This window comes from Stegodyphus dumicola, chromosome 1 (assembly GCF_044657685.1).
Source record: "Stegodyphus dumicola isolate Sdum_Otavi_A_Nest chromosome 1, ASM4465768v1".
NCBI lineage: Eukaryota > Metazoa > Arthropoda > Arachnida > Araneae > Eresidae > Stegodyphus > Stegodyphus dumicola.
In genome coordinates this window covers 180,750,782-180,775,629 of record NC_140768.1, presented here as the reverse complement: position 1 = coordinate 180,775,629, position 24,848 = coordinate 180,750,782, and the positions used below count along the sequence as shown (strand labels likewise).

Below are 24,848 nucleotides of genomic sequence, written 5' to 3'. Positions count from 1 at the left end.
AAAGTGATCTCTAAAAATATATCTCTTCTATATGGTGCGTAATATTCTCATATGGAAAAACTGAAATTTTTAACAGAAACTGAAACTAATGATGATTTGCTATACGAGGATAAACAAATTCAGAAATCGCTTAACTTCTGGCAATTAGATACTGAAATTTTAGGTGACTTTTCATAGTTCTGAAATCCTGGACATGACCTTACCTTGGTATATATATTAGTGATTTTTCAGGAGACAGATGAAACATAGCAGATTGATATCCAGATAACCACTGTATTTTGAAACAGACATAACCCACTTATTGAGTTTGTGTGCAGAGTCAAAGCATCAATGAAAACACACATTATGGAAATACCAAGAAGACTGTGATGTGCCATTCCAAATTACAAGATTGCCTTGTGTCTGACAGCTATGATCATCCTTTATATAAATATTTAACTCTGTATCATCACATTCACAAATATATCAGAACTTTTATGAAAAGTTTGTTAGATATCTAGTTTTACACCTGTTAATTTTAATCGCTCAAATCTGATAAAAAAAAAATCTTTAGATTTGGGAATAACACAGAAACAGATATTGTATCTTTCACATTACTTTGCATTATCCACAACACATCATGCATTTCAGTTTTCAGGTCTCTTGACTAGCAAACCTTACATCTCATATACTTAGATTTAAAATGATTTTATCTTTCAATTTATTTTATTTGTATCTTGTCACCTAAAAAGAAGTTTCCAAAGTCACTGGAGGGGGGAGGAACCTTTAAATTTACGTCAAATTTCGATTCAAAGGTTAATTTAGTAGCTAATATCCGTCTTGCAAAATGTTAAAAGAAATAACAGTATTTTTTACTGATATTGCAAATTAATGCAATACAGTGGTTCTCTTTTGCTGCCCCATGCCCCTTTTACCATTGCTAGACGATCACTGTCCCCTCTCTTTTCAAAACTTGGAAAAATGTATGCACATTTATTTAGATTTACATAATTTTTTAACAGCACAACAGGAAGCAAGTAGAGTCGGACTGACCGAATCCACTCCCCCAGTTGAGAACCTATGATATAATAGCAGAGAAAGTCTACAGCTCATCTCGTTTGTGGTTTTAGTGCATTCCAGCTGGAATTAAGATATCAATTAAAAACTGGAAAGTTTCATTAGCCAGGTTCCGGCTAAATTTAAGCAGCAAACTCTTCTTCAGGGCTTTATTTACACAGCAGAAGAACACTGATTTTGTGACTGATTTAAAAAAGTTGTACAAGTCCCAATGTTTTTAGTAAAATATAATAAGCCCTTTACAAAAATGCATATTAAAATGAAAAAATCAAATGAATGCTCAAATTATGAAAAATTTTATTATATATACAATATAAAACTATATGAAATAAACCCAAATTTACTATACAACATCATTCAAGGACTGTATCTTTCATTCCTCATGAAATTCTCAAATTCTTTAATCACAAAATGGTAAATAATCCACATTGATTTAAGAATTTTCATGTTCTTGATGTCTAAAACAAAATAAATAAATGTGTTTCACAAACATACACGAATTTAAAAAAAAATTCAAAACCAATGAAAACATACTTCAAATTGTATAAATACAAAAAATATAACGTACTGACAGTTAGGACACGAATAAAAAACTGTTTGCCCTTCATCAGCAGATCGAGTTTGTAGAGTTGCATATGTCATATTCTGATTTCCACATTTTGAGCATTCTCTGTCAACCTGTATATAAAAAAATGTACAGTGATAAACAAATACACACTAAATTACAGCTAAACATATGTATAAAAGACCATGAAAAAGTGCAAGAGAGAACACAATATTTTAACAATTATAAAGGTTTTCATATTTAGAAACAAACTTCTATGAGGGAAAGTCTGTAAGCCTCAAACTACAGAAAATATGAAAGAAAAATAATCGTGAATACAAATATATATACACAGGATGTTTCATATTAAATGGGACAAAAAGAAAGCATGCCTGTGAATACATACCCTACACATTGGATATACTATCACTCAGGTATTGGTGCATGTTTTTATGGCAAAGTGGTGGAGCAGAATTTGCTACAAAATGAAGCTGGGTCCGCTTCCTTCAATTGAGAGAACAACCACTCTAATAGCATATCTTGGTAAATGTACCTGTTAATCAAATTTTCCATGAAGAAAAAAAGGACCAAACCTACAATTGCTGGAAAAGGCGCAGAAAATATTCACTTTCGGAAAATCACGCTCATGTACTATTTATTACACCATGCAGATTTTCCGTCCCCCAAAATTACAACGTATGGTGATTAATGTTGCCAGAAATATGAAAAGTAGCTTCATACATAAACATGAGTCTGTTCACTAAACCATCTACAGAGTTTCAACTCTTCCGATTTAGGAGGAAGACTCCCGATTTCAGACCGTTCTCCCACCAATCTGATTTTCAATGGATTTCTCCAGACTTTTTTCTTATTCTTAAAATTTCTCCCGATTTTTATGTATCTTGGCTCAATACTAGCTGCCAATGAGCAGAAACCAAGATCAAAGCTGTTACAAAGAATATGTGTTATACTTTCTTTGGTTGTTATTTCATTCATCTTGTCATTGACCGGTGTGAGCACACATGCTTTCGAGAAATAGCTTAAGAAATTACGATCTTTTGTGTTAGTCATGTCTGCGAAAAAGGAAAAATGCTCATGCACTTTTCAAAAATCGTACACAGATGACTTTCCTTTTACTATTTCCACAAGAAAATGTAATACATTTGCAATGTGTACTGTTTGTCATTGCGATTTTTCAATTTCGCATGGTGGAAGAGCCGATGTTCTCAAACATGTGTGTACATGAATAAACAAGGACAAAAGTAATTCTGTTGAAAAAAAAAATAATAATAATAATTAGATTTTACCGTGGAAACAAAGGACCAAAAAGTAATTAATACCGATGTCTGTTCTCTGCCTTTTCACTTGAGCACAACTTGCTACTGAATGCATCGGATCATGCTGCAGCTTTATTTAGAAAATTGTTTCCCAATAGCGAAATCGCTAAGAAATATTAAAGTGCAAGGACCAAAACGGCTGCAATTGTTAAGGAAATGGGTATGAGAAATAAATCTTCAGTTATTAACTGCATTGATAAAGCTCCATTCTGCCTCTCTATGGATGGAAGCAATAATACTGTTGCATGCATACGGGTTTGTTATGAAATGAATGCACAAGTCTGATGAAAAATGAACAAAATTTATTATTATCACAACAAAAATTCTTAAATTTCCTCAGATATTCGTGCAGTATTACAGTATCTCTAAGTAGTTATTTAGCTACTCAAACGTTCAAGAGAACTTAATTCAAAACAGCTAAAGAAAGCTAATCCGTGAATTCGCTAGTCAACAAGAGCAGTTTTCTAAACAAACTGTTAATACAACAACAAGCTAACTAACTGAATTGAGAGGTTTTTCCTTTTTATAAGATTTTAAATCGCGCGTGAGAAATTTCTGGAACTTTCTCGAAATCAAAAAGAGATATTTCTTTATTAAATGTTAAATGCACATGCTCTTGTATTTTTAATTTTCTGGCTTAGCTTTCCTTTAATATTTGTCACGCGCTACACTGCACGGGGAATAAACAATTTAATTTATAATTCTACCAACATTAGCTAATTAAATACCAAATTCGTAACAATACTGATTCAAAACTGTATCCAATTGTTGTTTCTTATTTTAATCCAGTTCCTTCAGAAACTGAGTGTAGTTTACATTCTGTTCCCACCTTAGAAGGCCATTCGACAGGTTTTATTAAACCACAGCTAATTATTAAAGATTTAAAATGCAATTCCTCTGGATAATTTCTGTGTTTGGTGCTGATAATGCACCAGTAATGGTAGGTTTGAAGACTGGTGTTGCAGGTATCTTAAAAAAAGAAGCTTCAGATTTGCAAATTATGAGGTGCACCTATCACCTCTTAAATTTAGCAGCTGAAAAAGGAGCAGCTTCTTTACCAATAAATGTTGACTGCCACTGTTAATAGTATTTTTGCACAAAAACTGATTAAAGTATTATTTTTTGTTTAAAGATGCAAGTAATAAAAATGTTTTTTATAAGTAAGTATTTTTATACTGTTTTCGTTTAAGAATTAGTAACTGAACTTTCAGAGTTGTTTAAAAGTTAATTCATTCTTAAAAAATATATTTTTATCATTTAAAAAGTTTTTTTGTCGTTGAGAAAAATCTCGTGATTTTTGAGTGTCTTACCTGCATCTACCAGAAACTTCATTTGCAAATTCTAACAGAAAGCTTTATGCAACAGTTTATCAAAGGTTTTAACGCTTGCACCATCTGAAAGTGTATGACTAGAATTGTAGACATTTCCATAACACACTGTTATGGACATTACATGAGGCACATTGAGTTCAGAACTTGCAGAACATGTTGATTTTGTGGACTTCCTAAAAGCGGTTCATAAATTTTTTTCAACCACTTTAGGCTGGTTTTCTTACACAAGCAGCACATAACCTGAAATTGCTTCACCCAGCATTTACAATTGTGATGATGCGGTTCTTCACCATATCTCATGCGAAAAAGCCTTTGAACGATGATAAATTATAATGCTTTTGCGTATTGCTAAATGCAGTACGCTTTCTCCTGCATGGATGGCACCATTTTAATTAACAGTGACTCTAGCTGTGATTTCATAACGGAAGAATTTTCCCTGTTCCAGATAAAACCTGTATAATTGTAGTTTCAAGAGCTAATTCTGCCTATTCTTTCTGTCTCATTCAATATGAAACATTCTGTGTATGTAATGCAGATAACTTATTATTACAATAACTTAATTTGGGAATATACACCAATTCTCTTTTTAACATAGCCGAGAAGACTGTTGTACAGATGATGACTGGAGGAAACATCACAAATGGCTTGGGGGTTAAAAACCTTATTTTTATTTTTTAATAGGAACAATTCTTCAGAAACACATTTTTTCTTAACTGGTACAACACTAGAGGTGCTAAAATGCGTCCCACAATTTTGTATTCGGAGTCACATTTTAGAACAATGGAAGAATGCCGATAAGTGAAGAAATGTCATTTTAGCAAGCAAGTTTAGGCAGCAAAAGAGAGAACGTAGTTGGATTGCAGCAGTATTTATAGTAAAATTTTTTGTTAATCTGATTGGCTAAGAACAAAATGCAAATGGTTAAGATGACATAAAGTGGATTTAATTTTTAGATATGACACACTTTTGGAAAAGTTATTATTTTTAGAATAGAGAGAGGGGAAGTGTCCAAATTAAAAAAGAGGAATTAAGGAGCTATTACTAATTTAACCTACAATTCAGAATTACATATTTCTTACCTCACATATATATATTAATTCAACATTAGCTAGTAAAATGCTACAGATAATTCATAAAATACATATATGAAATTTTTTATCCCCAAATACAGATTCTCTGATAAAAATTAGAAGCATTTTGAAAGCTTAGAAGATTACAAAATAGTGTTGCCCTATCACATACAGTTAGGGTTTACATTATTTTTATTGCCAATTTATACTGATATTACTGCTAATATTTTTAACATTCTGTTCGAAATTAGCAGAATAATTTGCAACTTTTTGTGCATCGCTTATATATATATATATACAATGTACAATACTCTAACTGATGCAAATAATTTCACAGCTCCATTAAAATTGATTCCTCAAAATTTCAGGAAATTTTCTAACATACTTTGTTGTAAAATTGTCAAATTATTTATAATTTACTTAGCTAAGTGACTGTTTATTGGTTATATATTGTTGCATGCATAAGGATTCATAATAGATTTAATGCACACAGAACCCACAATAGCTCGATAAAATTTATTCTACGAAAAGAAACACTTCAGATTTCTGGAACTTTCCACAAAAATACTTGTACGGCTCTTCACAGTATCACAGAATGCAATCAGTAGTTACACTTCAAACTTCTAAGAAAATTAAAAACAGTGCATATAAAAGGCGAAGCTCTAACAGATATCTCAAAGCTCTGAATTCAGCTCTGAACTAATAACAGGGAAATTGACGCTCTCTCCAGCCCTAATAACTGGGAATCATGCTCTTAGTATTTGCCCTCCCCCGGCCACCGAGCATTTCATGTTATATTATATAAAGAATACTAGGAATACACATATAATTTCACTAAAATTATTTACATATTCACGAAATTTGTTACATTGCCGTGTTCCCAAAGACTGAAAGTCCCACACAGTACAATTCTGGACAGGAAGCCATACTTACAACTAAGGAAAATGAGTGCTATACTAAAACAATAATTTCAATAAATAAACAAATCAAACACTAAATCAAAACATAAATGCATGAATTTACAGCTACGTATATAAATAGTACCATAGTCTGGACTTCTGTGATTCCGGATTTTTCCAGATATTAGATCCTCAGTTTAACGCTTGTAAGATGGCATGTAGAAATTATACAATAAAAAATATAAAATCGTGATTTATGAAATAATGAAGCATTTATGATCTAAAGGGTAACAAAATCTGAAAAAAAAAAAGACTTAATATTTATTTATTTAGTTTATTAAATATTTCTTTCAATGTAAGTTGTTTAAGTTGCTTTTTTTGTGCTAATATTTTCTCTTTAATTCTATAGACAGACATAATTTCTTATTCAGTTACATTGTTCAAGTTCTGTAATTGCTGTGCCGAGAATTCTGACTAATTTGTCAATCGAAATTGTTTCGTTTTTAATGACTTCTCTCACACTTTCTTCACTATCGGTAGTGGTACTTTCTGGATATAGAACCATACTACATATTTTGGCGTCCGTTGATTGATAATTGGGGCAATTTCAACATAATGAAAAACTTGCATTGTATCATCTTCATTTATTACCGCTTCTCCACATTTCTTTAAAAATTCCATTAAGTGGAAAATTTAGCCTTTGGTTTGCGATATTTGAAAACCTTCAGATTCGCAGCTATCATATTCGTCAACCTCACTATGAAACATGTTAGCTGACAATAAATTATGCCAAGCATTTTTGAAAGTATCTGGAGACACATCCTCCCACAAAGATTTTATGCTAAAATATTTAAAAAAATTCTTGAAGAGTGTTGCTATTATCCAAGAAATTTAACATAGATTTTAAAAAATTCTACTTTATATTCCATTTCAGCACGTGCACTATTCTGATATCCATCGGCTGAATGATTGATTGATGTACAATTTGGAAAAAAGAATAATACAAATACATTATTGTTCACTAAAACTTTAAGTGAAGTAAGCTAAACAGTTGTCCACAATGCAAAAATTGCTAGTCTTGCTTTGGAATCTTTGACACGAGTCGGAGCCTTTTCTGTAGAGGTTGCCAAAGTATTTTGCAAATATATATTACCAGAAAAGACCAGTTTTATCAGTGTTATAAATTTGTTCTAGAGATATATATTAATGAGTTCAATGAATTCATCTGCAAATAATATCAGCTGAAGCATTTTTACCTGAAATTCTTAATTGCTTTATAGCGATTTTTAAATTTGGTTAACCAATCTGTCAAATATGTGCACTCAGTTTCTAAGTACATTTCTTATTGAAATATTTTAGCTTGCGCCATTAGCATTTGACCGGACCAATGACAAGCGCTCGCTGCAATGCTTCCCATTCAGTTATCAATTTGTCATGATCTTCCCTTTTAGCATAATGAATATTTTTTGTTTTCGTTGAGAGTAGGGTGTCAGAATCCACAAAAAATTCATAAAGTTACTTATGTCATATACAGATGACTTCCTAATACCATACTCCTCATATAATTTTGAGACGGATATACCTTTATCCATTTTTTTCCCAGCAATTACACATTTTGTTTAATGTACATCAAAATATGATTTCATTTTGTAGATCCTGTTGCAGCTCGAGAATTAGAAACTCTTTTCAACATGATCGAAAGCTGAAACTTTAATTTTCATCAAATTGCTATAATAAAAACAGCCTTCAAAAAATAATTGAATCAAATCAGAAAGTTAAGGAACAGCACAATCTGCTATATTGGCTGATATTCCTTGGAATCAGTAAAGTATAATTTTAGCCTGGCTTAATAGCATTCGCTATACATTATTGGCTATGTATCATGAAATTGGTGACAAGAGACAAGTTGTTCCCCTAAATTTCATCCTGCTCCTATCGTGCACTAAATATCTATCTAGATTTCTTACTGCCGGGTGCAGTCTCTGCGGGTCCTAAATTCTGGCTACCAAGTGTCTCCCTATGTTCTAAATTTTTGTGGCCCCTAAATTTTGGATCCCAGTGCTTTCCCTAAATTCTAAAAATATTTTCATCCTTTAATTTTGTTACTCGGTGCTTCTCTAAATTCCAAAAATCTTGTCTTTTCTAAATTCTGCCACCCGGTGTGGCAATACGATCTCTGGTGCCAACTCTGAGTTTACGTGAAAAGCAAATCAGTTATTCTTAATTCAAATAACACTTAATGTAATCTTTTGGCTTAATGAGTATCATTAACAAAATCTATTTTTAGCATACGGAAAAATTTTTGTTAAATTTTTCCTTATCAGTATTTTATAGTGCATTTAACTTATATCTGTAATCATTGCCAAGCATAAGAATGTCATACTCTTATGTACTAATATGAAAAAAAAAATTGTTTGGGCATCGCTGCATGAGTCATTACTTGTCACATGTTGATAAACATTCAGTGGCGAAAGCAAAATATAATAAATAATGATTCGCCAGGTTGGAGCCAGGTATATAAAATATTAGTAGGTGTAAAATCAATGAGTAAAATATTAGTAGGTGTTTCTATCTAGAATGTTTCGGTTTGAGATGTATGCCAAGCAGGGCCAAATTATTGATCACACAAATTTATGCTAAATTATTGTTCCTTTTTCTTTAATGACGAGGTACAGCACAAAGTACGTAATCCAGACTCGTTGGGACTTCGGCGATTCCGGATTAAGGGTTTTTCCAGATTATAGATCATCAATTTAAATCTGGTAAGATGGCATGCAGAAATTATACAATTAAAAATATGAAACCATAATTTATGAAATAAAGAGCAATTATGATCTAAAAGGTATCAAAATTTACATAAAAAAAAAAGCTTAATATTTATTTGTTTACTTTATTAAACATTCTTTCAATGTAAGTTGCTTAAGTTGCTTCGCTTTTTGTGCTAAATGCACATGTGTAAACATTAAACGTGCATGCATAAACATTAAACTCGCATGCGTAGCATTAAACACGCATGCGCAAAAGCATATAAAAAAAAGTTTGTGGCTTTGAGGTTCGGATTATAGATCATTCCAGATAATGGACGTCCGGATTACAGACTTTGTACTGTATTTATTTAGTGCTGAAGGGAAATTAAGAATCGGGACTCTACACATGTTTTACGAATGGGGAAAAAAATGAAAAGCATATGCGTAAAGCATTAAGTTGTTGGCGGTTTTGAAGTTTTGCATTTTAGATCATTCTGGATATTGGACATCCAGATTTTGAACTTTGTATTGTATACTATTTACATTATATACACAATGAGGACTATGTTCTATGGCCACCGTAATGAATAACGTTGTATAATTTTAGCCTAGCTTAATAGCATTAGGCTTAATTTGATGAATTATGGATACGAACTACAATGTCATTCAGCCTGTTTAGGATTGTGAAAGGACAATCCTAGAGTGACTGTAGTTTAGGAAAGAGACCTTTTAATCGAATTGATTGCATAACCACACCTTGTCATCTTCGTTGAATCGATGTTCTGTAGGTCTCATGTCATTGGGTCCTCATCTTCTCCGTCACCAAGCTGAGTCGTTATTGTGCATCATTCCTGTACTCATCAGGTGATGAAGGTGCATCTGGAAGGCAGCCAAACAAGAGAACACAAGACAGACAAAAGTCCCAACCGAAGAGCACCTGCGATGGGGAATAGCCAGCAAAGTCGCACTATTAATTTCATGTGCCTATTACAGCCCCACTGCAATAGGCCTGTAAGAACACAGGTAACTTCTAATCGCAGTAATGTTCATTTCTGGAAACTATAAGCAAGAAGTTATTAAAGACGGTTCAATTAAGCCTCTCTACCATGCCATCTGACTACAGATGTGAAATTGTCGTTTTGGTTTTGTCGATACCGAGTAGCTTGCAGACATCTTTGCTTATAACCCGAGATGAAATTCCTGATTGGAATGTGACTGAAAAGGCACTCCAAATCTGTAAATCCAATGCTATATAATTACTTCTGCTACTGCTACAGCCTCTTGATCAGGAATAGGATATGCTTCATGCCACTTGGTGAAGTAATCAATCACAATGAGGATGTACTTATTGCCAACAGCAAGCAGTTCCTGGCAGAGGTCCCAGGATATTGAAGGCAATGCCTTCAAAAGGTTGCTCCTACACTATAACATTGCAAACTTTCTCTGTCTGCATTCCTTTGGTCCTTTCCAGCTGATACTGGCACTGCAAGATAGGTAGCATTTTTATTCTGAATTTCAAACATAATTTACCAGTCTTTGGGATTTTTCAAAAAATGCTAAAATTTTCAGCCTCCGCACATCTATTTACTTTAAAATTTCAATATTCAGAAAAGTATCTAATAAAGTTTTGAAATTTACACAGTTCTTAACTATTTCTTAAAACTAGAATTTTTTTAAAAGTAATAATAAACACAATTATTAGCTGAACCTGTGACACTGCATTAACTGGAATCATTAAAACTGATATACACGTTTTCTTTTGTATAATAACTACTTTAGGAGGCCAGCTGCTGACCTCAGATTTCATTTACAAGCAACCTATATAAATGGGACCCAAATTAAAATTTTATCTCGGCCTTACTAGAGGCTTAATTAGTCACTGCATCCAGCAGTAGTTTAAGGTCATTGTCTAACATACCCACCACAACAATGCTACAAGTCATGCAAATGATTTTGTTTTTCCTAATGAACAATCTAATATATACAAATGATTTTGTTTTTCCTAATGAACAATCTAATATATGCAAATGATTTTGTTTTTCCTATTGAACAATCTAATATATAAAATAGTATAAAGTTATAAACAGCCAAACTGTTATAAGATCAATATTACCAAAGGACCAAGAGCAGCACTTTTTCTTTCTTCTTTTTCTTTTTCCTTTTTTCTCCTATATTTGCCCTTATTATTAAACTTGATTTCATAAGCAATAGTTAAGCCATCAAACTCTGAAAAACAAATTTTTAATACTTAAAAAATTAAATACAGATACGTGAAAAATAGATGTCTAAATTATCCCTGTATTTGCATCAATAAGAATTAAAATGTTTTATTTCAAGATACAAGAGGAAATATCTGTTGCAAGGTCTTTAATTAATGTATATGAAGCTAAAATTTTGCTGATTAGCTAAAATGTTATACTGAAACTACTTACACTTTTGTAATGGAATTCAAATATATTACATTATAAATACAACAAATATATTACATTATAAATAAAACAAAAATACTACTTTTCTAATTAATTATAAATTAAAAATGGTAAATATTTTAAAAGTAAAAAGAAATATTGGACTGATAATACATGGACAACACTAATCAAAATAGTTTCATAATCAAATATGTTGCATATTAAAAATTTCAGAATTACGTTTGCCAATTTTGTGACTGATTGATGTGGCTACTTTAAAAAGGAAGTACCATAAAATGTAAAGTAATAACTTCACATCAAACCTCTAATAAACAATAACTATAATAAATATACACAGGCTGTCTCAAAATTCCTTATACAAAGTTTGAGAGGAGGTACAGAAGACTGATATGAACCATTTTTAAAACGGAAACCTTAATGTGACACACCACTTGTAGTAGATAGAATAGAGAGACAAAGACATAACAAAAACACAATATGCAAAGCAGTATAAAGTATTTTATTAAATATAGCAGTTGCACAAAAATATGGAAACAAGGAAATAAAAACACACTGCTGTGGTGCAGGAAAAGTGTTGGCATTCAAAACAGCTTGCAGGCTTGGACTAATAGAGGTCTTGTATGCTTTGCAAGGGGATCTTGTACCATTCTTCCTGTAAACAATGATGGTTAATAATGATGGCGGTGGATAGAGCTCACATGGATTTCTCTCCAAAGACTCAATAATATTGATATCTGGTGATTGTGGTGGCCATGCTAGAACAAGGAAGTTCACCCTCATGCTCAGAAACCAGTCCTGGGCTATGTGAGATCAGTGAACAGAAGCTTTGTTATTTTGGAACTATTGGGGAAGAAAATTTATACCATGGGATGGACATTATCAGCAAAAGTGATCACATAATCCTTGACAGTAATGAAGTGTCCCCATGGAATACCATAATATGGCTGCCCAAACCATGACCAAACCCCCACTATGTTTGACTCTTGGCAGCAAACAGTGTCCATCATATGCTTGAGACAGCATTTGCCTCGCCAGACATAAACTTGCCCAGAAGTCGGAAACAGTGTGAAGCAAGACTCATTTGACCAAATACATCATCCATTGCTTTATAGTCCAAATTTTATTTCTCCTCTTAAGGCATTCTACTTTTCTAATTAATTATCTCTGATCAGTGGCTTTTGAATTGCAGCTCGCTCAAAAAGACCCTGCTTGTGGAGCTCCTTTCATACTGTTTCGGTGCCAATAGGGTAGAGTTTGAGAGTGTGACATTCAATTCAGCAGTCAAATTTGAGACTGTAGTCTTCTTGTTTTTCATCAAATTCCTCTTCAATGATCGTCTGTCAGGATCATTAAACAAACATTTTCGTCTGTGCTTCGATTTAGAGAATGCTATTTTTCCAGTCTTACTGTAATTAAAAAATTTTAAATACTGTGCTTCTTCAAACACCAAACACTTCAGCTACAATTTGCCCACATTCGGATTCATTTAGTTCCAACATGATGCACTAACAACTGCACAGAACATTGTTTCGATAACAAATTGTACTTGCGACATATTGAGGATGTTTTGCAAGTGGTGTTAGTGAGCAAACACATCAGTGCCACCGATAGCTTTTTTAAGAATAAACCTTTCAGCTCAAACATGCATTTTATGAGGTGTTTCCATATTTTTGTCCAACCCTGTATAACTTAAAAGTACTATGTGTTAGTAAACAACTGGTGGATACAAAATACAATTTCATAAACTGTATTCTCTATCCACCAGATGTATCTACTGTACGTAGAATACAGTTGTGTTAAAAGTTCCTGGAACTTGCAGTGATATATGTTTAACACTGATACTACGTGAATTGCTGAATATTTTCAAAAGTTTTGTAAATATTAGTAATGGTCATGGTAATTCTTATCACCAGTTCCATATCAGAAGTAATGGGTATTCTGTGCACAATGGCCTTGAAGGTCTGTTACAAAAAGAAACTAAAGCTAGATGAATCAGGCAAAAACGGTTGCCATGTGACAGATTCACACGCGACGTTGGCATTTTATCTCAAAGAAAATACATTTCAATTATTTAGGAAAGTGAGCAAAGCATTTCCAAGAGAATGACTGATCCGTATACTAAGTTTATATAGCTTTTTTTTAATTAATATTATTTATTCTCATTTTTAGAGCCTTTAATCCAAAAAATTGTTTGAAAATTTCAGGCTGTTTATGTCATAGGACAAAAAATTTCATTTCGGAAAGAAAAATAGTATAGAAAATTAACAAACTTTTGAAGATGCTTATTATTAATTTATGGTTTTTTCCTCCTAATGTGGTAAACTCATATGAGAATAAAGTGAGTTAAAAACAAAAAAGAAAAAAAAAAAAAAAAAAGGGAATCGTTTGCCTGAAAGAAAAAATTACTCACGTATTTAGAAGTGAACTTGAGAAACTTTATTTTCAATCAAAATTTTATGTCAGTATGTATGTAAAAGTAAACCAAACAGAAAATATAAAATACATTTAAGAAGTAAATATGCAGAATTTGTATATATAAATCAAAATATATTATGTACATTTTGTATACATACATTTCCGGATGTGGTCCCAATAACAGAAGAGCACAACCCTGATTTCTATACACACTGGAAATGTAGAACTCATATCCAATACTATTAACTTTTCTCAGTTGAACTTTTACATTATTTCAATTTTTTAAACACTGTTTAGTTTCAATTCATGAAAAACTGTATTTTTCTGTGCAATTAAGCTTTTGATTGTAGATAATTTTGTCGTTTACTCTGATTTTTTTCTACAGACAAATTAATATAAGTACCCACACATATTTCTATAAGATTTCATTCTTTATATATATTGCATAACATCTGAAAGTACAAAGAATGAGCCCTGTAAAGCAAAGTACTTTTTTAAACATTTATAGTTTAAATTAAGGATTCCCAGCCTTTTTCTTCATTAACCCTTTTATATTTTTCTCTACTATATATAGCATACAACATAGTATCAATACAAATAATTGTGTATACATAGCTCAAAGATTATAGAAGTAGATTAAGAATATGCATAACAGATTTGGAAAAAAAAATATTTTTTTAGATTTATGCTTTATTATTATTTTGAACTTTAGAGATATAAACAGGATGCAAAATCACAGATTATAACTGCCCCAGAGTTTGATTTTAATGAATGTAATGGCTGCACTTGATGTATTGAAATAATTTTTTAAATATTTGGCATAAAACTGCTTAATTCTCAGCTTGTTTCTTGCTTCCCGTAGTAAGTTGTTGATTTGACTAAAGCTTCTTTCTGGTAAGTAAGAGGAAGACAATTCTATAATATTGGTTTGGTAACGTCTTCAATTTTGAGATATTTCTCTCAGATGATTTATAAATTACCAAACTTAGTGCACTCATATGTTTTGAATATGACTTGATTTATTTGTATAAGAAGGTTTTATATCAGTATACTATTACTTATCCTTTTTTATGAATACTTTTTTTTTACAGTCAGTGGAATCTTAATTGTGCTGATCAATTGTCATTGCATATTTGTATATCGAATCGTTGACCATCATAGAGACCCTTTAAAAATTCATCAACCCAAATGAGAAACCCTGGTCTAAAATCTAACTAATAAAAATTATTCTAAAACATTTTTAATATTAGAAACCATTTTAAATTACTAAAGGTTTTGCACAATATCTCTTCATAAACCATTTTTATAAAAACCTTTTAATAATTATTTTATGTAAGATCAGATTGGACTGGAATATGGTAAAGCACTTAAAATTCCTATTGAGAATAAAAGTATTTGTGGAAGACTTTTTACGCAGAATGTAAAAAGGACAAAATTGAGCCATTCTATTTATTTGCCAGAAATACAATTAATGTTGAACTACCAATATTTCAAAACTTTAGCCATTCCACCATTTAAATTTGCATCAGCAAATATTCATAAAGATAAAATTTAAAATAATTGCCCAAGCTACTATACTTATCTCAGTATACAATATGAAGAATGTATAATGAATTAAATTACAGTCAAAAGTCGTTAATTCGGACACCCATAATCCGGAATCATCTATAATCCGGACCTCAAAGCTACAAACTTTCTGTGCATGCGTTGTGTTAACGCATGTGCATAGGCGTTTACGCATGCGCGCAAGACCTTTACGGCTGTGCATACACGTGTGCGCATGCGCATAATACGTTTACGCATGCACGTTTAATGTAAACGGACGGTATAAGCTAAAATTATCTAATTATCTATTTCAGTTAATGTTGCAGATTGCGTCCTTAATCTTCGAATTGGATCTGGCTTATTATTTTTTGTAGACTGTTAGAGCAATTTTATAAAAGTAAGCTTGAACTTTCGATTATGTCAAATAGAATTTCCAATGCTGGAGCTCCCAAAGGATCTACAAAGTGAAAGTATGTTCGATGTCCATCAAACAAAAAGTGGAATTGCTGTAAAAAATGGATAAAGACATATCCTTTGTTTCTCTAACCATTCCGAAATCTGTTTATCAATTTCATGCTGCTCTGCAGGGAAGAGGGACGCCGTGGCGCGCAATGAACTGAAGTTCTGTCAGCACTATCCTTATCCTCAGGGCAGATGTTTTTATTTTTTCGGCTTATAATTCCTTACTAAATGTAGTATTTCATCTCGATGTACTCCATCTCTGATATGATTTAAATCAAATTCCTAGTCATTATAATTCGCTTCTGATAGTGAAGAAAGTGACACAGAGGTTATTGAAAACGAAAAAATTTCGATTGACAAATTAGTCGGTATTCTCGACACAGCAATTATAGGACTTGAACAGCGGAATTTTATAACTGAACAAGAAATTATGTCTGTTTATAGAATTAAAGAGAAAGTATTATCACATAAAACGAAGCAACTTAAACAATTTACATTGAAAGAAATGTTTAATAAAGTAAACAAATAAATATTAAGCTTTTTTTTTTTTTTTTTTGTAAATTTTAATACCCTTTAGATCATAATTGTTCTTTATTTCATAAATTACAGTTTCTTATTTTTAATTTTAGAATTTCTGCATGCCATCTTACCAGATTCTAACTGATGATCTATAATTCAGAATCGCCGAAGTCCTGACGAGTCCGGATTAACGACTTTTGACTGTATTTACAGATTTCGATATTGTATTCCTCAAAGGATGAAATCAGTCTATACTGCTCATATGACAATTAATGCTTATATATTTTTTTAAATTATATCTACCAATGTTCTGAGGCAATATCAATATTGCATGGCACACTTAGATAAGGACTGAATTCAGTTTGGGCAATCCCTAGAATTAGAATTTGTGCCTTCTGGATTGATTTTTCATTCCTGAAATTATGTCTGATTCATAATTCTATAATACTGAATGACCTTTGGCATTAAATTCACAAGCCTGCGGTTTTTCTGTCATTGAATTTTCTTTGAATCTTAAATCTTACCTTCAGTTCTAGTATGGGCAGAGACCCAGTGGCGTAAATAAGGTTATACAAGGAATGCCATTGCATAGGGCCCCGAAGGTTCAGGGGGCTTGAATGTCCTGTTGAAATGCATTAACATGTTTAAATTTAAATGAATACAGATATATGTAATAGAATCCATCTTCTTTTAAGTTTTTAAAGGTCCACCACCTGCTATATATAGACGTTCATAGGGGGCTCTTGCAAGCAGATAAAGCAGCTGAATTCAGTGTTGTACTGAATACAAAACAATGAAGCTGTATGCTTTTGTTGTGACTCTCCTCTAGAGAAGGGCTTATGTTTTATTATCTATTTCATATTTTGTAAAACTTCAACAAATTTTTTTTTAAAGAAACTCAACGATTTCAAAGCAACCAACGGCAACACTGAACCAGGGGGAAGAAAATTATCTCCAACGCACGGGGCTGTGTATCAGAAATTCTAAAGATTTGAATAAGTTAACAGATGCAGATTGAGGAAATGTATGCTGCATGAATTTTCTTATGTATTATTTTTACTTCTTTGTATGAAGTAAAGAAAGTATTGATTGTAATCACAAAAATGTCAGGTATCATATTTCAACAGAAATATGCATATTGACCAATAAAATTATCCATCATTTAGATCTCACTGTGGCAATAAAATGCCACATAGATGGGAAAATAGTTAGTGATGCTAATGGCATTAATGTTTGAAATCATTCTGAGTGCACCTGCACAGCAAAAGCACATTCAAAATACATGGTGAGCTGAAATCTTATCGAAAGTTTGGTGTTGGAGGCCATCGCGGACCGCAACCTAGGATGCCGTCCCTCCGAACTCCATACGGGAGAGAAACTTAGCAGCTAGCAACTACCTAACTGTATGCACAGGTGCCAGCTTTGCTTCAACCTGTACCTGTGTCAATAAGATGTTGCATTAAGTAATTCTGAAGAAGGCATGGATTATTGTAAGCATATAGTGCTTGTATGGTAAGGGTACACTCAACATACACAGCAAGGATAAATCCCCTCAAGAAGTTGGTAGTAGGGAATGAGGAACGGAAGACCCTTGATAAACTTTTTCACTTCAAATTGCTGTGAGAAGCCATCAAAATAAATTATTAGTCTGGGCAGTTGATTTAATAAGATTAAAAACTATAGTCTTATGTGATAAAGATACTGTATATATATTTTAATTATGATAAGAGTGTATGTATTTATTTATAAGAGTTATGTATTTTGTGTATATATTTAGCTATGTATGTATTTATATAATAAGAGTTATGTATTTTGTGTATATATTTAGTTATGTATGTATTTATATGATAAGAGTTATGTATTTTGTGTATAAAATAAATTTTTCAACTCAAGTTGCTGCGAGAAGCCATCAAAATACATTACTAGTCCCTGCAGTTAATTTAGTAAGATTAAGAACTATAGTTTATGTGATAAATTGTATATATATTTTTATTAATACTACACATTCAACTTTTGTGATAAGTTATGCATAGTAGTAATGAAGTAGTAAATGAAGAAATCAAGAAAAGTATCTCATTTACACTTCATACATTCAGACTTTTCATTTAATTAAATTTATAATATTATAATTAGATTTATATTATTTGTCTAAGTTTCTGAAACTACTACAAACTCAGAGAAAATTTTACAGTATATTTACATTACAAACAAACCAGTTGAACAGTTACAAAGCCCTTAATATTTTGTAAATGATTAAAATGTCTTACAGATGATAATATATACAACAATAAAATTAGATACTAATTATCATAATGAATGGAAACTGGCAACACGTTCTGAAGAAAAATGGTGTACAGACTTATTCTTTATCAAACACGGGTCAAACCAGTATCAGTAAAAAGAATTGAAAGGAAATGCGTAAATTTATCATAAAGCAGCAGTTAACACTTTTAAAATCTTAAATATAATGAAGAACTTCGGTTGATCTTTACATTATGGTAACTTGGCGTTTTTTTTGGCGACTAACTCTCCTACAGCAACCCTCTATTTTTTTTTCCCGCCGCCATTTTGTCTTCCCGAAGTAAAGACATGTTTCTTTTCTTTTTATCTACTGAACACTTCTTCCAACAATCTACTAGCCGAATTACACTTATGCTAGAAATTTTATCTAACAAAACTGCTTAATCATGACAAATATTCACTGCAAAATTGGGAAAAAGTGCACAATACCATACTCCTTACGCGTTTTTCAAAATAACACATACACATAAACCATGTACACGCAGACTTATTTTTACTTAAAAAAACATCCCAGAATTGCACAAAAATGGCATTGCGCACACTCTTCACTATATCCATGTACACTGCGTTTTTCTCATAAATTAGAAAAATTTCACGAAAATACATGACAATTTTCTTAATCTTTAAACTCGGTAAAAGGAACATATATGAAATTACCTGATCGCGAAAATGTATTTACCCTTTCCAAATATGAACATTTCCACATATAAAATAAATAAAATATCCAAAAACTTTTACCTCTAAATCATCTATTACATTATACACGTCACCAACGAATTCATACCGCAAGCATTACAAATACTTAGTATCAAATATTTAAATTATTTCCATGCACGTTTACTTAAACATATACCAAATTCCTACAAACATAAAATTCACAAAATAACTATCATTTAATTAAAATATCACTAAACCATGTACACGGCGACTTATTTTTACTTAAGAAAACATCCCAGAATTGCACAAAAATGGCATTGCGCACACTCTTCACTATATCCATGTACACTGCTTTTTTCTCATAAATTAGAAAAATTTCACGAAAATACATGACAATTTTCTCAATCTTTAAACCCGGTAAAAAGAACATATATGAAATTACCTGATCGTGAAAAAGTAATGAACATTTCCACATATAAAATAAATAAAATATCCAAAAACTTTTACCTCTAAATCATCTATTACATTATACACGTCACCAACGAATTCATACTGCAAGCATTACAAATACTTAGTATCAAATATTTAAATTATTTCCATGCACGTTTACTTCAACTAAAACGTATACCAAATTCCTACAAACATAAAATTCACAAAATAACTATAATTTAATTAAAATATAATTAAATTCAAAAACACTACTTAAAATATAAATGAGCACATACATTAAATTAATACATACATAAATACCCATTTCGAATTCACTTTAGTTACGGCCATGGGATCCAAAAATTCACGAACACTGTTTCACACAACACAGAATAAAGCCAAATACAAAATTTCCATATTTTTTCCCGATTTCCCCCCTTTTCCGATTAAAGAACCGTAATTCGTCCATTAATATCACATGACATATCCCATGATCTCTCATTTCCCTCACACAAAATAATGCGTAATCGGAACTGAGTACTGCTCACATTATTACCAAAGTCCCAGGTAGTAACCTTTTTCGCCTCCAAAATGTCGCCAAACTACCAGTTACCATATTGTAAAGATCAACCAGAACTTTATTTATCAAGACTTTATTTATAAATAATGAGGAAGTTTATTTATGGTTCACACGTGAACACACTGTCATTTTGAATGAAACGTTTTCAGATAATCTTGAAATACTACTCGAAGATTTCCCCAGACATTCTGTTTTCAAATTCCATATTCATTTTATTTAGATGAATAATAGCTGATCTATTATAATTTCTAATTAGTCTTTCTTAATCATGACGAAGATTAGGTGCGAAACTGGGATAAAGTGCAGAATCGCCCACTGCTTGCCGCGTTTTTACGAATTGCACATACACGGTATCATCATTGTACACATCGACCTATTTTCACTTAAAAAAACATCTCAGAACTGCACAAAAATGGCATTGCGCACACTCTTGACTATATCCATGTATACTGCTAAACTAATTATCATAATGAATGGAAACTGGCAACACGTTCTGAAGAAAAATGGTGTACAGACTTATTCTCTATCAAACACGGGTCAAACCAGTATCAGTGAAAAGAATTGAAAGGAAATGCGTAAATTTATCATAAAGCAGCAGTTAACACTTTTAAAATCTTAAATATAATGAAGAACTTCGGTTGATCTTTACATTATGGTAACTTGGCGTTTTTTTGGCGACTAACTCTCCTACAGCAATCCTCTATTTTTTTTTCCCGCCGCCATTTTGTCTTCCCGAAGTAAAGACATGTTTCTTTTCTTTTTATCTACTGAACACTTCTTCCAACAATCTACTAGCCGAATTACACTTATGCTAGAAATTTTATCTAACAAAACTGCTTAATCATGACAAATATTCACTGCAAAATTGGGAAAAAGTGCACAATACCATACTCCTTACGCGTTTTTCAAAATAACACATACACATAAACCATGTACACGCAGACTTATTTTTACTTAAAAAAACATCCCAGAATTGCACAAAAATGGCATTGCGCACACTCTTCACTATATCCATGTACACTGCGTTTTTCTCATAAATTAGAAAAATTTCACGAAAATACATGACAATTTTCTTAATCTTTAAACTCGGTAAAAGGAACATATATGAAATTACCTGATCGCGAAAAAGTATTTACCCTTTCCAAATATGAACATTTCCACATATAAAATAAATAAAATATCCAAAAACTTTTACCTCTAAATCATCTATTACATTATACACGTCACCAACGAATTCATACCGCAAGCATTAGAAATACTTAGTATCAAATATTTAAATTATTTCCATGCACGTTTACTTAAACATATACCAAATTCCTACAAACATAAAATTCACAAAATAACTATCATTTAATTAAAATATCACTAAACCATGTACACGGCGACTTATTTTTACTTAAAAAAACATCCCAGAATTGCACAAAAATGGCATTGCGCACACTCTTCACTATATCCATGTACACTGCTTTTTTTTTTTTTAAAGTCCCAGCTAGTAACCTTGATCGCCTTACCAAAATGTCGCCAAACTACCTGTCACCATATTCCAAAGATTAGCCATACATTCTTACAAGGCTCCAACCCTACATTACTGTCCATATAAAAAAGGATTTCTGCCAACTCAGTATACATAAAACATGTCCTTCATACATCACTGTAAGCTTTGAAGAGAAAGCCTTAGATATCTACTTTCAGGTCTGGCATAAAATGCCCCTATCTGCTTCCAGCCCTGCTTTCCTATATAAATATGGTACATAAATATATTCTCTGGCTCCTCAAAATCTGTATGTGAAGTTTTGAGACATTCTGTATACTGAGCATATAATACAGTCAAAAGTCGTTAATCTGGAATCGTCGGGACTTCGGCGATTCCGGATTATAGATCATCAGTTTAAATCTGGTAAGATTGCTTGCAGAAATTATAAAATTAAAAATATGAAACTGTAATTTATGAAATAAAGAGCAATTATGATCTAAAGGGTAACAAAATTTACAAAAAAAAAAAAAAGCTTAATATTTATTTGTTTACTTTATTAAACTAATGACGAGGAATTTGATTTAAATCATATCAAAGAAGGAGTACATTGAGATGAAATACTACATTTAGTAAGGAAATATAAGCCAAATAAAATAAAAACATCTGCCCTGAAGATAAGGATAGTACTGACAGATCAACTTCCAATTCATAACTACCGAATAACGATATCTTAGTTTCATCACTCCATATAACTTGTGACCACTGTCCAATTAATGTGTTCCTTTGCCCACTGTAGTCTTTTTTTTTTTTTTTTTTCGTTGCTGAAAATTAAGATAAGGCTTTTTTCATGGAATTCTACCTCTCAGTCCAACATCTGTTAATCTTCTCCTGATTGTTCTTGAACTGACAGAAACACCAGCATCATTCAGATCACTTCTGATGGCCGTAGATGACATTTTTCTATCTTGGAGACATAGTCTTTTTCTTCTTCTGTCATCAATAGATGTGGTGCACCGTTTTCGGCCTTTTCCTTCTTTGTTTTTTAATGAATTTGTCTCCTGATATCGTAAACAAAACTTTCGGACTCCAGATGTAGTCACTGAACCACCCACCTGTCTTGCAATTTCAGCATAGGAAAGACCACTTTCTCGTAACACAATAACATTACATCTCTTTCTAAGTGTCCAATTTACTCCTTTATTTGATGCCATTGCTTCTTGACTAAATATTAAAAATTTTTACAAAAATTCCTACTTGTGATTGCAGTGTATAAGAAACAGGTCCTCCTTCTACAGAATAAAGCAAAATAATGAATTGTTTCAAGTGTAAACATGATGTCAGCTTCTACTGGCAGTTACTACATTTGATTGGTTCTCAGAACAAGAACAGTGTTTGGACCGGAAAGCTAGACATCACAAACCACTTCATAACTGTGTTTTTTATTTATATTAAAGTACATATAACTTTTTTCGTATTGAAAATAATTTAATTTTGTGTTTTGTATTGAATTCAGTAATAAATTCTCTTTAAAATGATATATACAAGTTAAAATGATATATACAAGCATTTTGCGAAAGGTAACATTTTCTATAAGCATAAAAAGTTCAAAAACATAAAAATTTCCAAAAGTGTCCACAATTTTGGCCAAGTAGATATTCAGCTACGGAGATTACAAAATAATATACAAGTAGATATTCAGCTACAGAGCCAAATTATTAATCTCACAAATTAATGCTTACATGATTGTTTTTCCATAACGAGGTAGTTTATTTAGTGCCTAAGTGAAATTAAGAATTGGAATTTTTACATAAAAATCTCCACATATTTTATTATGGAAGGAAAAATCAAATGCGCATGCGTAAAGCATTGGTATGCGTAAAGTATTGGTATTTGATTAAAGTAAATATAAACGTAAAATGCACCAAATATTAATTTACATTTACAACCAACACAAAAACAGTTTAAACAATAATATAGCAATATCCGTAAATACTTGAAGAATTTTCATCACATTCTAGTAATCCTAAGTTGTCTATTAAGTGGATTATACATTACAAAGCCTAGAAACGGATAGCATACGTTGGTGTTGGTGTATTTAATTATGGCTAAGCACACGAGGGCTATCTGCCTAAGGAGAGGAATGCCTTCGTGGAGGACTTTCTAAGGGAAACTGGCTCGTATACACGTTACACATGGGGAAAACGCCCATGCAGCCAGCCCGTTCGCGGGATTCGAACCTCGGACCGAACTACCAGTGTTCAGCGACTTTACCACTCGGCCGCTGGTGGGCGATAGCATACGAGTATGTGAAACGATAAAATTTAAAAATGAATTGACATAAAGACAACTACACATTTCATCACAATCGAGAAATCTTGAAGGATATATTTTCGATAAATAACGACTTCAGCGGAATTTAGCTTACTTCTAACATCAACTTTATACGCGCACATAGAACAAACTACAACATCTTCGTTTCCTGGGAGTGGAAGCACACCTCCACAACGAGCACAAAAATCAGGATCTGAGTTAATGAAATTTTTTGACGACATGAGTATTAAATTAACAAGAACAAAACATACTAAAACGAGACTGATATTATGTTTTGCACAAGCTAAATCTTTCTGCCCACAGGGCGAAAAGTTTAGTTGAGGATGAAACGCAAACACGCTCATATTATACTCATGACATCAATATTCGCGCAGACTGTCCCAGTCCACGCTCAGTTCTCTCGCAAATTTTGCTTAAAACTCTAATGTTTGCAGAAACCTTCGGTTACATTAAAATATGTCCTTTTTTAGGACACCTTCGAATGCTACGGAAGATGTCGATACGGACACGGACAAATCTTTTAGATCAACGAAATCACAGATTTTATCAAATCTCCAAAAAAGAAAGTCAAGAAAGCTAAAACCACTAGGAATGTTCAGGAAACTCTACCTGACGCGCTGATGACCGCTGAACGTGGAAAATATTCATGAGATTATAACAAATATAAACAGCACGCCTTTATGGATCTTCAGTTGGAACAATATAATACAATGCAAATAAAT

The 24,848-nt window shown here is 32.1% G+C and overlaps 1 protein-coding gene across 1 annotated transcript; it reads right to left on the bottom strand.

The window, feature by feature from the left end:
* Positions 1–1,336: 1,336 nt before the first annotated feature.
* On the bottom strand, positions 1,337–24,409 carry Polr1H (RNA polymerase I subunit RpI12). Its single transcript, XM_035353239.2, has 4 exons — positions 24,221–24,409; positions 11,098–11,210; positions 1,625–1,734; positions 1,337–1,514 (listed from the first exon to the last, which is right to left on the bottom strand). The coding sequence occupies exons 1-4, from the start codon at positions 24,345–24,347 to the stop codon at positions 1,490–1,492; spliced, it is 375 nt and encodes a 124-aa protein (XP_035209130.1). The 5' UTR covers positions 24,348–24,409; the 3' UTR covers positions 1,337–1,489.
* Positions 24,410–24,848: the final 439 nt, after the last annotated feature.